General features: G+C 25.9%; 2 protein-coding genes across 3 annotated transcripts; both read left to right on the top strand.

The window, feature by feature from the left end:
* LOC127283633 (trinucleotide repeat-containing gene 18 protein-like) lies at positions 1–17701 on the top strand. 2 transcript variants are annotated; one of them, XM_051308626.1, is made up of 5 exons: positions 1–120; positions 14799–14954; positions 16376–16621; positions 16876–16942; positions 17431–17701. In XM_051308626.1, exons 1-5 carry the CDS (start codon positions 63–65, stop codon positions 17576–17578), a joined length of 675 nt encoding a protein of 224 aa, XP_051164583.1. In that variant the 5' UTR covers positions 1–62; the 3' UTR covers positions 17579–17701. The 2 variants fall into 2 exon arrangements, with proteins under 2 accessions (XP_051164583.1, XP_051164584.1); XM_051308627.1 differs by lacking the exon at positions 1–120 and adding an exon at positions 13939–14076.
* LOC127283632 (uncharacterized) lies at positions 3088–13137 on the top strand. The gene is made up of 2 exons (XM_051308624.1): positions 3088–7216; positions 11213–13137. The coding sequence occupies exons 1-2, from the start codon at positions 4112–4114 to the stop codon at positions 11216–11218; spliced, it is 3111 nt and encodes a 1036-aa protein (XP_051164581.1). The 5' UTR covers positions 3088–4111; the 3' UTR covers positions 11219–13137.
* Positions 17702–19059: the final 1358 nt, after the last annotated feature.

Raw genomic sequence — 19059 nt, 5'->3', positions numbered from 1 at the left:
CCAGTAGTCTTTCATCAGAACATTCTTACTATTCTCAGCAATATAAACTTGCAGAAAGAATCATGGAAGTAAATCTGTATTTTTTATGGTTTTTTACATGCTTAAATTTACATTTTTATGGTAAGTAATATATATTTTGAATAAATATTAATAAGGAAATATATCATCGTAGCTGAGGGATACGTTGTTTCTTGAAATTTTCGCTTACACTCTATAGGCTAAATTTTCTTTTAATGGGTATATTCCATTTTACATATATACTGTCTCAAATAAAAATGTGTCAAAGTTATAGGTTACTTATAATATAAATAGCACAGAAAATTGAAAGGTATTAAAATAAGCTGCAACGCTTCTTATTTTAATCCATTTTTACTTATTTTAATACCAAAATGGATTAAAATAAGAAACATTTGATTAAAATAAGAAGTGTTGCAGCTTATTTTAATACCTTTTAGTTTTCTGTGAGAACTTATAATGTAAATTTATCATACTGGTTGAAAAATTAACGATAATTTTCTTTTTAGTTTATATATTATTTTATTAAAAACATTTTATTTAATAATTATTTTTTAATCAATAATTAATTCTTTTATAATTTTTATGATTTTTTTTAATGTGTCATTTTATTATTTATCTTATTAATTTAATCAATTATTTTTTTAAATACCCAAAATTTGTCGAGAAAATTACCCGTGCAGAAATCGTGATGTGGGCCTCATGAGGTACTTACCAGTTTTCCCAATCTCTAATAAGGGCCTTGTCGGGAAAACTGAACAGTGCCTCACAAGGATGTAATGATTTTCCTCACCAATGCCCTAGGTAAAGGAAACTAGTGAGGGCCTTACCAGTTTTCCATACGCATACCCTATTTTTTTATATTTTATTCAAGTTATCGTGGGGACAAAAAAGTGTCTACAGACGACAGACAGACGGAAAAGTTTTCAAAACCTATTTTTTTGGCATCGGGAGGTCTCAAAGAAGGAGATTCGCTGGAATTAGAAAAAAGTCAAAATCGAACAAAACGAATACTTTCTCATTTATGATGAGAATGTATAAATATAATTTTATATGTATATACAGTCATTTTTTAAGGAATTTAGCTTTTTTTAGATTTATCATATTTTTCAGTGCTTTGGGATGAGAATATGTCCATTTTGTAAACTAAATTTATTTTCTTTTAATATAATTTGATTTCTAACAATAATTTCGAATTTTTTGATGCTTTTTGATATTTGAAGCTCTTTAACTTTTTCAATTTAATTTTAATTGAAAAATATCAAAGAGAAAAAATGTTTGTATTTTACTAAGGTAAAAAAATATGAGGTTGAAAAAATTTTTTTTTAAAAAAATTGAAATTCAAAATTTTTGAAAATGCTGTGATTTATATTTATTTTTGTTCGGAAGTAGCTGTCTATCGAACTTGCACTTGCACGGATTTTTTAATTCTACGACATAAATGTTCTTAAAGCCTATTGAACGACTTTAAGTAGTAAAAGCTACTACTGAAAGTAGTATTTTTAATTGGAAACGATTTGTAAATTTTACATCAAAAACGTTTTTCAAGCTTATTGAATTAATTGAAATAGTAAAAAATTACTACTTAAAGTAGTAGTTTTAACTGGAAACAATTTGTAAATTCTACATCAAAAATTTTCTTTAAGTTTATCGAATTAATTAAAATAGTAAAAATCTACTACTTAAAGTAGTAGTTTTAATTACAGACGACTTGTTAATTCTACAACAAGAATTTTATTGAATTATAGAAATTAATAAAAAATTTACTCCTCAAAAACAACATCAACATGATTAGATTAACTAAAAAAGTAGTTATTTTATAACTACTTTCTAGTCAATGGTAGTTGAATTTCTCGGCAAAATTTTTTTCAGTGTAGATTTGGGTACAAGGAATCTCGCTGTTCTCCGAAAAGTACATATAATTTTGCGTTAAATTATTAAAAAATGAAGTTTAAAAAGTTTAATTTTTAAACGAAAATGACAAGAAACATTTGTATATAGGGCAAAATTTCTAAAATGTTTAAATTAAAAATTTTAATTTATCGAATTGAGCCTATATGGGTGATTCTCCGCGTAGCGCACAACTTAATGTCCCTCGTATTTTTTAAAAAATCAATTGCACATATTGCAATAAATCCAATGGGAAAAACTAATTTCTATGTTTACAAACAAAAGCCCATAGTCGTTTTTAATTAAAAGTTTATAATTTTACTTAAAAAGCTGTTTTAAGGCCAGGTCCAAGTGAGGCAGCGCCATCTACATTGATACTAAAATTTTGGAAAATTTTCAACAGCCTTTTCTTGAAAACAAGATGGTAAAATGCTTTTTCCTTTATGGATAATTGATTATTGGCAAGATATACACCAGCTAAAACTTTTTTTGAGTTAAAATAATAAAAAAAATTTCATGTGAATAAATTAAATATGAGCACTTTTTTCACAAAAACTGTAACAGTACTTTCTCAGAAATTACAATCAAAAATGCAATTTCCATTTGGAAAATTAATAAACGCTAAAAAATACACTACCTAAGATTTACCAATCACGAAAATAACAAAAAAAAATTTTATTAAATATTTAACATATTGATACTGCTTTACTGATTGTGACAGCCCTTTGGTAGATTATGTGTTTCATGTGGTTAGCAACAGCGCCAATCTCCTCCTTTCGGCAAAACTGCGAAACGTCTCGTGACATATATAACCTGCCAAACGGCTGTCATAATGAGTAAAATGTGTTATGTTAAAATACTTTTTTTTTGTTATTTTCGTGATTGGTAAATCTTATGTCGTGTATTTTTTAGCGTTTATTAATTTTCCAAATGGAAATTGCATTTTTGATTGTAATTTCTGAGAAAGTACTGTTACAGTTTTTGTGAAAAAAGTGCTCATATTTAATTTATTGACATGAAATTTTTTTATTATTTTAACTTAAAAAAAGTTTTAGCTGGTGTATATCTTGCCAATAATCAATTATCCATAAAGGAAAAAGCATTTTACCTTCTTGTTTTCAAGAAAAGGCTGTTGAAAATTTTCCAAAATTTTAGTTTCAATGTAGTTGGCGCTGCCTCACTTGGACCTGGCCTTATGGTGCCAAAACGTCATGGTATGATCTGTCCCCAGTACCACTTTTATATAAAAAAATGTTATTTTTAGTAAAATACAGTAATCAATATAAAAACTATTGATAGTTTCGTATTGTTTATGTTAGTAGAATTGTGAAAAAAAACCATTTGTGAAAAAAAAAATTTATTTTTTTTATTTTTTTGGTGTTAATTTTTGTCTCTCGTTTTTGCGTCATGGTCTGGCCTTTTTATAAAATAGCATTTTTTTACATAAAAATAAAATCGAATCTTCACTCACCATTAGTTAAAAGCAACAATAAGCTCTCCTAAGTGAATTACTAAGAGAGAAACTGCTTTCAGAATTAATTTTTTTTGTTTTTTACACATTAAAAGCATCAAATGTGCATAGGGAATCACAGAATCGTCATGGTCTGGCCTTCAAATATTTCTCAATAAAATTAATAATTATTTATATTTTATGTCAACTGAAGTGTAGTAGTATTAGTTCAGTGAATATAAATAACATGCATATGAAACAGATTGAAAATTGTTAATAAATTGTTGAAAAAATCAGTTTTTCTTGTGCGTCATGGTAATGCTTTTTCTCGATTGAACGGCGTGTATCACTCGAGTGTCTATAAGTGCACATAAAATGTGAAGCAAAAAAATTTGTTTTAAACATTGAACTTTAGATAAGTAATAAATAATTACATAAATGTCCATAAATTACTACATAAATTTCCATAAATTACCAAATTTAAAATTTTTAATTGTCGTTCGCGCTATTTATTTTTTTGCAAATTACCGCGAAAATTTCCATAAATTACCGAAATAAAAATTTTTAATTGTCGTTCGTGCTGTATATATTTTTGTAATTTACCGCGAAAATTTCCATAAATTCTCGTTGCTTGAAACTCAACTCTTGACATTTATTCAAAATAATCTGGAGAATAATATTTTATATTATAATACAACATCGAGTCCTTATAACATTACTTATAAAATTAATTATCCATTACTGGAGGAGAAATTGATGGTAATACTGAGGCAAGGTATTAATTCAGAAGGGCGCATTCAAATGGATGAAAAAAAATTTACAACTTATCTTGAAAATGTATTGTTTGAAAGTAATATAAAGTGGCCGGAATATGTTGACAAGCAGTATGTACTAAATTATTTAAAAAACATTATTTTCACACAAAAAGGACAAGGAACTATAAATATCTATGAACTACAAAAAGAAATTATAAATTTTGTTTCTCAATTGACTGAAGAAAATAAAGTTTGGCAACAAACAACTTTATTCCCTAAAATTCAATTGCGTAAACCTAAAATGAAAGAATATCAACAATGGTCAACGGATAATAAAATAAATCAATTAGAGACAAACGAAAATATTTTAGATATGTTTAGAAATGGATCTACGGGTGTTGGACAAATAATTCCAAATATTACATCATCCATACGAGGCAACTTTGAACCAAAAGATGACAAACAGATAATCAGTGGTGGAGGTTTAATAGAGGAATCATCATCTGCAATTCCATTATCATCAGTTCCGCAATGGACAGAAGGATCCAGAATCTCTTACGGAGGTGATACTACCCCAAGTGGTCAAATGGAATCATCATCTGCAATTCCATTATCATTACTTCCGCAATGGACAGAAGGATCCAGAATCCCTTACGGAGGTGATACTACCCCAAGTGGTCAAATGGAATCATCATCTGCAATTCCATTATCATTAGTTCCGCAATGGACAGAAGGATCCGGAATCCCTTACGGAGGTGATACTATCCCAAGTGGTCAAATGGAATCATCACCTGCAATTCCATTATCATCAGTTTCGCAATGGGCAGAAGGATCCAGAATCTCTTACGGAGTTGATACTACCCCAAGTGGTCAAATGGAATCATCACCTGCAATTCCATTATCATCAGTTTCACAATGGACAGAAGGATCCAGAATCCCTTACGGAGTTGATACTATCCCAAGTGGTCAAATGGAATCATCACCTGCAATTCCATTATCATCAGATTCGCAATGGACAGTTCAGCCTAATATTACTAATGACGTCTTTAATAACGCAGATGATGAAATGATGATGGGCGATGAAGGCTATAAAGAGGAATCAAATACTAATATTCCAAATGTTGACACATCAGAAAACTTCAGTATCAACGATAGAATTAGTGGAGCTGACAAAAAGCCAGAAACAATATATACTGAAACAAATCTTAATGGAAAAGAAAAAGAAAATCTAATTTCTAATACTACCCCAAGTGGTCAAATGGAATCATCACCTGCAATTCCATTATCATCAGATTCGCAATGGACAGTTCAGCCTAATATTACTAATGACGTCTTTAATAACGCAGATGATGAAATGATGATGGGCGATGAAGGCTATAAAGAGGAATCAAATACTAATATTCCAAATGTTGACACATCAGGAAACTTCAGTATCAACGATAGAATTAGTGGAGCTGACAAAAAGCCAGAAACAATATATACTGAAACAAATCTTAATGGAAAAGAAAAAGAAAATCTAATTTCACGTGATGAAATTTCAATGCCATCTTTACATCCAGTTGTGGAAGCACCAGTTTCAACAATTAAAATTAAACCTAATGTATCGATACAAGCAGTTTCTGTTGAAAAGAATGGTATTGAATTACCATTAAAAAATATGACAATTAGCCTTGATGAAATTTTAAGATCGGAATTAATGTTCACTAATGAAAAAAATTACTCATCTAAAGTATATATAATTAGAGACAAAATAAGAAATCTTTATCCTGTTCTTAAAATTGTATTTGCCAATAATGTATTGGAATTAATTATTAAAGATAATTTACGATTGGCATTCAGTGAAGGTTATTATACTGATATTAAAAAGATTTTGAATTATATAATTAATGATATTAAAGTAAAATATGAACTTACTTCGACATTACAGTTAGATGGTAAAATTGCAAGTAACAAATATATTAAGCCTGTTGAAGAAATTAGTTGGATTGAAGTTCAAAAGCATTTAGATGAAAAATTCGATTCTCTTAAACAATTTTCTAATATTAATGCTACAATGTTGACACAAAATTTGGTAAATGTTACTTTTGAATATGCACCAACTATTGACTCTTACGTAAGTTATTCAGCATTTGAAATTAAATTATTAAATTATTTAAAACAAAAGGGATATAAAGATTTCTCTGAATCCTCTGTTCGAGAACAAATTGTTGGTTACATGCAAGGACTTATTAAACTCTATTCTGAAAGTATAAAATATTTAGTTGTGTTTAATATCACACACTATGAAGATATGGATAATGCGGAAATTATTAAAAAGGAAATAAGTAAAGAAATAATAAGTGCAATTTTTTCACTTGGTCCAGAAAATATTAAGGATAACAATGAAACACTTCGAGAAGAAATTGTTAATATACTCGATAACTATGAAATTACATGCACTGTTCAAATATATGATTCATCAATGACAACATTTTCAAATTTAATATGTACAGCTGAAAGTCGCAATAGTGAAATGATGACATATATTCCTCCACCTTGGGAAATAATATTAAGTTTCCGCTCTTCTAATTCGTGGATTTCTAATAAAGCAAAAGCAGATGCAGGTTTATTACAGAAAAATATTTATAATACTGTGTCTGATTTCTTATCGCGCAATAATTTTGATTCTAATTTTGAACCACTAAAGAAAAAATTGTTGAAAATAATTTCAAATACGGGTTATGATTTTCGTGTAATTGTTAAAGATAAATCAACAAATAGAAAAAGATTTGTTTTACAATTTCCAAAAATTTCACTATCTAGTAGAAATTACTATAGAAAAGATGCGGAAATTAAAATTAATTCCATGGCTTCATTTAAATTTAATACAACGATCACTAATATTATTGATAAAAAAATATTTAATATGGAACAAATTCAGACCGGTATTAAATCAATTCTTGAGGAATATATTAAAAATGGAAAACATAATATTGAATTACTCCAGAAAGAAATTAGTGCTGCCATTTCAACAGCTACCGCTGACATTGAAGTTAACGTTACTCTTGATATAAAAGGCAAATTATATCCATTTATTGTCAAACACAATGGAAGTAAACTAAATAAGGTAAAATTTAATTTTAATCATTTTCATTAATTTATTTCAAATTTTTTTATTTTAAAATACGCGCATTATTGAAATATTGTATTAAAATAATATAGTTTTTTAAAAAAATTTACTTCATTGGGGTAATTATATCCACAAAAACACTATTTATTTTACTTAAAAAGTCATTAGAATTCAAAAAAAGAAATTATTTTAATTATTGTAACAACGGCGGCATTTAAAAATTGAAATTAACTTTAACAAAGTGTAAATCCATCTGCAATTGCATCTCCGATTTTTTTTGAGATTTTTTTTCTTTTAGTACTAATTACACCGAAAAAAAAATCCTCTTGTTTCAAAAAGATTCCTCTTATTTCAATGCATATTTTCCTCTAGTATATATACTGCAAAAGGATGTCCTCTAGGTTTAAGAGGATTGTCCTTTATGTAAAATTATTCCTCTTAATTTAAGAGGATACTCTTATTTTAAAAGGAAAATATCATCTTAAAAAGAATTCTGAAATAATAAAAATGCAATCATCTAATTTGTATATCATAGATATAATCTATAAAATTAAAAGGAATAAAATTTGTTATTCCATGATTTACATCTATTTGAGTATAAATAAATTGAAATTGATTTTAATTTTTTTTTTTGAATAAATCAACTAAATCTATTTTTAATAATATTTTTATGCGGAAAATATATAATTCATTAAATTTGAAAATTTATTTTAAATAAATTTTCAAATAATATTAAAATAAATAAAAATCGTAATAAAATAAGTTTTTAAATAGCATAACTTCAAAATTAATTAAATTTTCTTAAAAATTACTTTTAAAAATTTTTTTTTACCTTCAAAAATAGGCACGTATTGTGTAAGTTGCAACTCTATCAAGATATTTAAAAGATTATTATCCATTTTGGTTAATACCCCTTTTTTCACACAGAAATTAAAACTTTTTTACGCATGATATGCGATTTATGACGCGACGTAAATGATATGACGCAATCATCTTTGCGCATGAGCGACTTTTTATGGGAAATCCTCTTAGAATTTAGAGGAATATTCTTAAACATAGAAGATTATTCTAAATTCTAAGAGTATAATTTTTATTCTAAAAAGATTATTCTGAATATAAGAGGAATTCTCTAGAATATATTCCTTTTGTTTCGATTCTCTTGAAATTAGAGGAAAATATTCTCATTTAAAAAGTAATACTCTTGTTTTAAGAATAAAATTCAAGAGGATTCTGTAAGAGGAATTTTCCTCTGAATACAAGAATATTTTTTTTCGGTGTTGAAATTAGCTTTCATAAATTTTTTCAAATTTTTTAACAAGCCTTTCGAGATATGAGTTTTTCCAAATTTACGAAATTTAATGACTTTTAATTTTTGAATGCTCATAACTTCCTTACAATTGCATCAATTTTAAAAGTTTTTTTAAGGGTATATGGGCAAAGGACGTTTTTTGGTGGTTTGAAACTTTTTCTGAAATAAAAAATGATTTCGCGGGTTAAAATTTTGAAGAAATGATTTTGTTTGGTACAAGGAATCTCGCTGTTCTACTCATTTACCATAACTTAACGCAAAAATAATAAAAAATAAAGCAATATAAATAGTAAAATAATGTATTTAATCATAGTTCATTCAGCGGACAAAAATTCTAATTGGCGCTCTTTACTGAAGCACTGACACACTCAAACAAGGTCTGTGTATGCGCCGCCATCTTTGTTTTCATTTTCGTTTTACAATGCCACTTTTTAAACTTTATTTTATAATAATTTTACTCAAAATTATATATTTTTCAGAGAACATCGAGTTTCCTTGTACCCTAATCTATCATCCCTCAAAATTTTAGACAAAAATCTTTTCTCATTTTAGAGTGAAATGTATACTACCAAAACACATTTTCCCCTACTAGGTCACGTGGGAGGTTTCCACATACCCTTAAATATGTGTGTTTTTAAACGTACTTTTCTGTTCCACCTAGTTCGATTGTCGGCAAACGATTTTTTCAATATTTTCGGAATTTTTAAAAAATGGGTCAATCCATTATATTTCGACTGAAGTCGTCGCTGACTAATTTTTAAAAATTATAATACTTTGCAGGAATGATTTTGAAGTTATCAAGATCACGAAATGAAAAGAATTTTATTAAAATTTTAATTATTTATTGCAAAATATGAATTTAAAGTTTATGAGGTGCTGAAAACTGTCAATTTTTTAGCGATTAGAAAATATGCAAAAAAAAACAGAATTTACCATAAAAATAAAAAAAAATTGTTGTAATTTACTAAGAATGAATAAATTTATCATTATCAATTGATATAATTATTTAAATATGTGAAATAATATATAATATATGATTTTCAAGTTCGCCTGTCAACCTAAATTTGCAAATTTCATCTATTAAATGTGAGAAAGAGAAGTCATTAAATTGAAAAAAACCTTACCAAATATAAAGTACCTGTGACTAACTTTTAGTTTTTCTTAGCACTTTTTTCCTTTTTTCTTTATAAATGTGAAATAAAAAGCAATAAAAATTGGCACTTTGCTTATTTTCACTATTTTCAAATGTAAATAACTTTCTTGGAGAAAACTGAAAAATTACAAAACTTGGGCAATATCTAATTGATCACTAAATACACACACTGGAAAAAAAATCGCTTAGGTCCCGAAGATACTTTTTGAGATAATTAAGTTTAAACTTTTCACAATTTTTATCAGGTTAATACATGTAGTTTTTTAAGGACGAAGTTAGGTTGTATTGGTTAAACATTTTGAACTAACTTCAATTTTATAAAAATCACATGCATTAACCTGATAAAAATTGTGAAAAATTTAAACATAATTATCTCAAAAAGTATCTTCGGGACCAAAGCGAATTTTTTTCCAGTGTGTGTATTTAGTGATCAATTAGATATTGCCCAAGTTTTGTAATTTTTCAGTTTTCTCCAAGAAAGTTATTTACATTTGAAAATAGTGAAAATAAGCAAAGTGCCAATTTTTATTGCTTTTTATTTCACATTTATGAAGAAAAAAGGAAAAAAGTGCTAAGAAAAACTAAAAGTTAGTCACAGGTACTTTATATTTGGTAAGGTTTTTTTCAATTTAATGACTTCTCTTTCTCACATTTTATAGATGAAATTTGCAAATTTAGGTTATTTGACAGGCGAACTTGAAAATCATATTTTATATTTTATTTCACATATTTAAATAATTACATCAATTGATAATGATAAATTTATTCATTCTTAGTAAATTACAAAAAAAAAATTTTATTTTTATGGTAAATTCTACGTATTTTTGCATATTTTCTAATGGCTAAAAAATTGACAGTTTTCAGCACCTCATAAACTTTAAATTCATATTTTGCAATAAATAATTAAAATTTTAATAAAATTCTTTTCATTTCGTGATCTTGATAACTTCAAAATCATTCCTTCAAAGTATTATAATTTTTAAAAATTAGTCAGCGACGACTTCATTCGAAATATAATGGATTGACCCAAATGTATTTGAATTTAAAATTTTTTAAAATCATTTTTCGCCTTTTTTTATACTACGTACTTTTATGTATTTTGATGTGTTGTTTACGAAAATCTCGCATTTTTTTTAATTGAAAAATTTCAAACTTAGAAACAACTAAAAATTTGTAAAGTTTCAAAAAATTAAAAAAATAATTTAACTTCAAAAAAGAAAAAAAAATTTAATTTAAATTTAAAAAAAAAAAATTGAAATAATTTGAAAATTTTCATAATATTAAAAAAATGGATTATTTTTATCCTCCCACCAAATAAATAAAGAAATAAATAGACTGAAAATTTTTAAGTTTAAAAAGAACAGAAAATCTTAAAAATTGTATGACTTGAAAAAATTACAAATTTCAGTTTTTGTAAACTATATATATATGCATATTCAAATATTTAAATAATTTATATTTCACTAAAAACACAATATTTATATATATTCATATAATATTGATTAACAATTTTCTTTTCTTATATCAACAGATATAAACAAGGACCAACGTTGATATAAAATTTTAATATCAAATGTGGCAGTTTTGGAAAGCAGAAGAAATATTTTATTTGTAGCTTAATTAAAACGATTGTTTGTGTTTTCATAGTTTATATATATATATATTTTTTGTTTTATTGCTATTATAATTACTTCTATACTGTTAAAAACGTATTCTGAAAAATTGTTTTATTTTTGAATTTTAAGAAATGTTTAATTAAACATGTCATATGTAAATTGATTTCTTTTTGTGAATTAAACATATGACATTATGCTTATATTGTTAATTCTTAGTAATAATATACATATTAAAATTTGCAAAAGAGGTCAGGGTTTTAATTTTATTAAAAAGAAGTTTAATTTTTTAACTTTAAGACAGAAATAATTTCTTTTCCATTAATATTTTTATTGACTTGCACCCCCCTATCCCAAACTTTATAAGTTTGTTTTTTTTAATTTAATTATGAATTGAAGAAAAAAGTATTTAAGATAAATATATTTTACTAGATAAATAATAATTAATAATTTTTACTTTGCTGAATGCTAAAATTCTAGAAGTTTAAATTATTGAAATGTTTATTAATAATATTTTTGAAGGTTAAGTAAAATGAAATGAAGGTTTTTTTCTATTGATAGAATTTTTTTAGTATGGATTTTTATTTACATACTTCTTTATTTATTAGAATTGTAATATATTATTTTATGTAAATATTAATATTTTTATTCTTCGATATTTTTTTTATAATTTATTTATTTTTTTCAATGAATTTGTATTGAATTGAAAATTAATATTATTTTGAAATTTTTGTTCCATTTATTTGTCGATGATTAAATTTTTTATAATATTTAATAATTATTATACGCAAATTTTATTACTTTTAATTTCTATATTACTAAATTTTTATTTATCCATACTAAAAAAAATTCCATCAATAAAAAAAATCCTTCATTCCATTTTACTTAATCTTCAAAAAATATTATTAATAAAAACATTTCAATAATTTAAACTTCTACAATTTTAGCATTCAGCAAAGTAAAAATTATTAATTATTATTTATCTAGTAAAATATACTTATATAAAATACTTTTTTCTTCAATTCATTTATTAAAACAAATCAAAATTATTATAAAATACAATAACCTTTTAACAACATTCGAAAAAAATAAATTATAAAAAATGAAATTCTGTAATATGATAATTCTTGCTTATAAAATTTGGCATAGAAGGGTGCAAGTCATTAATCTAACAAATAATGCACTTAAAAAAAAAAATTCATTTGATTCTAATAATCGGTTATTTGACTATTATCAAAAAAAATATTTATTTCTCTCAAATAATTATTATTTGAGATAATATTTGTTACAAATACAAAAATTATTGGTTTAAATACAGTTTATTTAATTCAAATAAAAATTGTTTGGTTCAAGTAAATATTTATTTGCGATAATAGTCAAATAACCGATTATTAGAATCAAAAATAAATTTTTTTTTTCAGGACATTATTTGTTAGATTAAATAAAGTTATAAAATTATTTTAATGTGTTGATATTACGACGAATTTAAGAAAGATTGTTTTATTAATATTTTTGATTTTCTGAATTCTTTGTTAGATAATAAAGTCATTACAAATGCGTTGACATAACGACGAATTTAAGAAAGACACGAGGGAAAAGTACCAACATTGCTTGATTTTAAATTTGAATATCTATAATCATATATTTGTTCTTTTTCAATGAAAAAAAAAAAAAATTATTATTATTACTATTACGAAATAATTTGATATATTTCTGTTCGTATTTGTCACTGGGATTGATATTTTTGTTCACTATATTATGACTTTCTTGTAAAAGTAAAATATTTATTTATGTTTGTGCACTTGTTCCTTTTTCCTTGAATAAAGGGATCTTTAAAAAAAAACATATTAAATTTTGTTTTCTTTAATCAAATTCACATTCTTGCAATTTACGCATTAAAAATAGTGTAAATATCATGGTATGTATGCTCAGCTGCCATTGATATTAAAGTTTAAGTTTTAGAATTTTCTCTAATTTTTGATACAAAAATATAATTATTATAATTAATATAATAAATAGCATCAGTATTATTTATTTTTCGAAATATTTTAATTTTATAATATATAGGCAATAGTGAACCTAATTTTTTTTTCTTTCATTAATTTAATATTTATTGTCAATAATAATGAGTTGAGAATCTCGTTAAAATATGAATTAAATTTTTTATTCATCTTGTCAACTTTATTGTAAAATTTTTTGAATATTTTCAGAATTGTAATTTCTTATTCGACGCGATACTATTATCCAAAACACAAATTTACCATAAAAATAATTAAAATATATAATTTCATTTATTATGAGAATGCAATAAACATTTTATGTAATTATAAAAATTGCAATAGATCGTTACTGAAAAATTATATACCTATATATATTTGTCTACAGTTGTACAATCATTAATATATTTATTGTCATTTAAAAATTAAGAATATTTTTTACTTAAATTACGTTTTTCATTTAAAGTATAAGCCTTTTTTATGCAATCACGTGTATCTAAATATTGAAAGAAACATGCATAATTTTTAAAAAGATTGATTAAATTAAAACTAAGTTTTAGAAATTTAATAATAAAGAAAAAAAAATTAATAATTCATTAAAGACGTAGTACGAAATTATCTTTTAGGATCTTATTATATTTGATCTAAATTCGATATGATATGGTGGGGGTTTTGTTATTTAAAGTTTAAATAATTATCAGTGACAAACAGTAAAAATATATTTTTCATCATGAAAACATTTACATCAATTTGTCTTTTAGCCTTTTTCGTGGCATATTCTTCTGGTATGTAAATAATTTTTAAAATAATTATTATTATAATCACTGATTGTTGTTATTCTATCTTATATCGTCCATGACCCTGTTTTAGTCATTGTAAAGTCGTGCTTTTTTATTGACAATAAAGAAAAATTTATGTAAAATATTTTTTATGTTAATTCAAGGGTAGGTTATAACCATATTTTCAACTACACGAGGAAATTATTTTATATATACCCTCACAGCATCGAAAATTTCCTAAAGATTTTCTAAAGATTTCTTAAAGATTTATTTAAAATGTTTTTGAATATTTAATTGCAATATTTAGTGAAAATTGTGTAAAGATTTAAATGTCCCACTTGAATAAATGTTCAGGAAAGTTTCACAAAGCTTCACACTAAACATTTATATAATCGGGACATTTAAATCTTTACACAATTTTTACTAAACATTGCAATTAAATATTCCGAACATTTCAAATAAATCTTTAGGAAAGTTTTGCTGCTGTAAGGGTAGTAACATTTTGCAAGAAATTTTGTGTAATTGCAGTTTAATATTTTTTATCCTTTAATAGGAATGTTGGAATCAGCTGCTTTTATCAAAATTTCACCAACACATTTTATTAACATACCCTTTATACTATTGCCGTTAGATCTGATTTTAAAAATATTTCAAACTCACCGTTTTGCCTCGCTCCTCGTTCTGTCACATATGTCAATTCCTTTATTTTATTTATAATTTTTCTCTAGGACAATTAATTGGAAGTTCTTCAAGTTCTTCCAGTTCTTCTAGTTCAAGTTCATCAGGTGGAAAATCTAAAAGTATTACTAAAACTCAGACCACGGGAACTGGAGAAGCTGACGCTAAAGCTGGTGCTAATTCTGGCGGAGATGTTCCTATGCCAAGTAAAAATTTCTTAATGTTTAATAATTTAATTACTGTATTTTAATTTATTTAATTATTTAATGTTAGGGGTAAACGGTACAGTGATTGCCAGTATAAGTAAAAAGGGGATATATTTATACAAATTACAAATGTTTAATTATCGAAATGAGAAATGAAACCATTTGTAAAGGAATTAAAATATTCCATTAATCTAAAAATAATAATGAATTGTTTATTTAATATTAGTATAAATTAAAAAAAAAATAAAAAAATCTTCACATGACAGAAAAAATAGTGATTGTCATTATTTTTACAGTGATTGACCATCAATTTTACAATGATTGCTCACTAGACATAAAATAGTAATGTAAATTATAAATTTTACATAATTTATTAAAGAATGAATATAATTTGAAATTAATAAAGAAGAAGTAATTTTTAAAATAATTTTCTTTTATTAACAATAATAAGATTCATTAAATATGACTTTTAAATGTAAATAATACTATTAACCTAAAAAATTGGGAAAATTATCGAATCTGACTCAATTGTAAAAATAAAAATTATTTTTGGCTATTTTGATTTGATATAATGATTACATGATTTTGAAGTTAAAGAACTTAAAGAACTTAAAGAAGCATATACGAAACACCTTTTTTTACCTTCGGCATTTTTTCGATAGCCTAAAATCATACTTCATATTAAAAAATTGTTAATAAAATATTACAAATCATTCTAATACATGCTGCGGCTCTAATTACATCTTTATTTTAAAAAATTAATTCACCAAATATGAAAAAACGTCCAAAAATTAAAAATACTTATCTCAAAAAAGTCTTGAAAATAAACGGTTAATCACTGAAAAATGACATAATAACCAAAAATTAAACATTGCCCGGGGAGGGCAATGACTGTTATTTGTTATTAATTGCAAGATAGTAGTTGTTCTCTATAATTTTCGGTAAATCGAGTCAAATTACGTTAAAACAAATTTTTTTACTTATTATTAAACTTATTTTCATGCATATAATTAAAAAATAATAATGATATGTATAATTTTTTCGTTAAAAAGTCAAAGAATGTATCACCACTAACCTTGCAAATTTACAACTAAATTGACAAAATTTCAAAGAGCTAAGGACACTGTTCTCGAAAAGCGCTATTATTTTCATAATAGTGAGTCGAAGAATAAAAATCTTTTTACACTATTAGCAGAATATTCTGTAGAATTTATATAAATAAATAAAACAAAATATTATATGTAAATTTCGTTATTATTTCTGTTTGTAATGTAATGGTGGCAATCACTGTGAGGGGGGCAACAACTGTACCGCTTACCCCTATAAATTATTTTTAATAATTTCACAATTTGTGACTAGAATACTTTTTATTAATTTTTATCCTGCTATAGGATAAATTATAAACTTTATAAATTGTTTAGGTACTGCAACTGTAATTGACAATCGTGCAACATACCGTCCAAATTCACAAAATAGACGTTATCCATGGGGATATTATCCACAACCACCAACTTATGTAAGATATCCACAACCAAATGGTGGTTATTATCCACCACCAAATAGAGGTTATTATCCGCTACCAAATGGAGGATTTACTGCTTATATTCCAGGTTGTGCATCTCCAGCAAAATGCTATCCACAACAACCTTATCAAGCACCACAATATGGTAATTTTTAATTTTTATACTATCACTAAATATTTTAATTAAATTACAGACACTGGAATATATTTGAAGAATAGTATTCTAAATTTAAAATTAAGATATACAGACACATTTTTAAATAAGAACAGTATTTTTTTAAGATAAGAAATATTTCTCAATTTAGAAATTTTTCTTTATTTAAAAAATATTGTATTCTAAATTCGTACATTGAAGAACAAAAACAAGAAAAAAATATAAAAATAATTTTTGCTTTACAGATCCAAGAATTGCTCCTGCAGGAGTTCAGCAAGCCTACTATGCTTCTCCATCGGCCACCATACCTTTGTAAGATTTAAAAAATATAACATTCATTTAGATTTTCCATTAATTTTATTATTATTATTATTTTTTTCTATATTTAATGTATTAATTATAATGAATTAATTAATAATAATTAATTATAATTAAATACAATATATAATATAATAAATATTATTTAATAGTTAAAGTTCCGGATCTTAAAAGGGCACACGCTCAAATTTGCATCACAAGTTTTGGTCTCTGGTGTTAAAATTTTGAATTTGTTCAATATCAAATTTTAAAATTTGATTTTTATAGTTGGAATTTAATATTGAAAGTTTCAAAATTTTAACACCAGAGGCCAAAACTTGTGATGCAAATTCGAGCGTGTGCCTTTTTAAGATCCGGAGTCACAATTAATTAAAGTTTAAGGACTTAGTAAAACTAGTTGAACTCAATCTAAAATATTTTTTACTTATTTTTGATTATTATTAATCTAATTAATTAATTAATCTATTTTTGTTTGTTTACAGCTACAGCTCTCGACTTTCTGATGATGGAAGTGCAAGTATTGGAGTAGGCATAAGTTCACCAAATGCTAAAGGTAGTTTTAGTTACAGTTCTTCTTCAAGTGATGGTCAATCTAGTGAAATGAAAACAACAGTAGGAGTTAATCACTAAAAAGATTTTATAATTAATGATGAATATATTTATAATATTTATATAATATATTATTAATCTACTGTAATTTATAATGTGAGAAATAAATCTACGAATAAAATGTAATTTAATACAATAATAGAAGTTTAAAATTTTCTTCCATATCAATAAATTGAGTCGCTGAATCGTAGAAGTGCACATCAATTTATTACAACTGATTTATTTAAAATTGACTTATTTTCAAACGATTTTAATTTTTCGTAAATGGGTTAAAAAAATCATTTAAAATTAAGAAATAATTCTTTTAAAAACTATTGTACAATTTTAATTTGATTAATAATTATTTTCAAAAATAAATATTTTAAAGCAGTTAAAATATTTCTTGACAATTTTGCAATGTATTGTGTGAATAAGCTTAAAATCTGTTGTTCTAATTAAAAATGTTCATTTCTTCCGGGTTAAGACTTTCGAGGTATTTCCCAAATGTTATCTTTTAAATTTAAAAAATTAAATTTTTTTTCAAAAATTCGGACTTCATGTGAAAGTAGTTGTAACGATAGAGTATCGTAGTATAGTGGCGCGGCGAAAAGAAAGAAAGTAGACAGCGTAAGTAGTAATGTCACTCTCTTCCCCCACCACTCGCTGTCACCTAGCTGCTAGTGATATACCTTTCGTCTCGCACCTTTTTCTCAGTCTCCTGCCGACTCGTCTGGTCCGGTCAACTCCGTTGAATGAAAATGGCAACATTCAGCGCCTCTACAACCAATGTAGCAACTAATTTTTACTCAGCTTGTATTTCTATATCTATTGTTTGTATATAGATATACAAGCTGAGTAAAATTTAGTTGCTATGTTGGTTGTAGAGGCGCTGAATGTTGCCATTTCTATTCAATGGAGTTAACCGGGCCTGCGACTCGTCTAGAGGTGCTTCTCTGACGATTGGAAGCGACTCACTCCTGGCTACCTAGTGCTCAGTAGAGGTGCTCAGGCCTTGCTCACTTTCTAGAAGGAGCTGTACTTGTTCCTGTAGGCGCTCCTGCGAAACAGTAACACCCTTCGCCTTCCTTCCTCCTGGTGAACCGGACTTCCTATGGGCGCTTCCGTGGAAGACTGGTGTACCAGGTTACCCACTCACTTCCACCAGGACCGTCCTTGTCGTGTAGAGTCGCTCCTCTCTTGACAAAGATGATTCACTAGCTCGATTCCCCATCTCGAGGCGCTTCTCGGATGGAGGAGACACCTAGTGAATATTACTTTGCACTAGCTTCGCGTCGGATATGAATATTGGAACCGAATCCAATATCTAGTTTCATCCCGAATACGAATAATAATCGACCTAGCGTGCACGACCCTAGTATCCGTCCGTACCATCGTCTAGGGGGTAAATTCTAGAAAGTACCCCACGCGAAAGTAATATGCGTCGTCCTGATCAACATCTTCGCGAACGTGGTAAATATGTTTAAATCCGTTTTATTCTGGATTAATGACGAGCGCGATAGGAG

The sequence above is a fragment of the Leptopilina boulardi genome, unplaced genomic scaffold, assembly GCF_019393585.1.
Source record: "Leptopilina boulardi isolate dan_hultmark-lab unplaced genomic scaffold, ZJU_Lbou_2.1 LbouV2_310, whole genome shotgun sequence".
NCBI classification, from domain to species: domain Eukaryota; kingdom Metazoa; phylum Arthropoda; class Insecta; order Hymenoptera; family Figitidae; genus Leptopilina; species Leptopilina boulardi.
The sequence above is the reverse complement of the archived record's forward strand: the minus strand, read 5'-3'. Positions and strand labels throughout refer to the sequence as shown.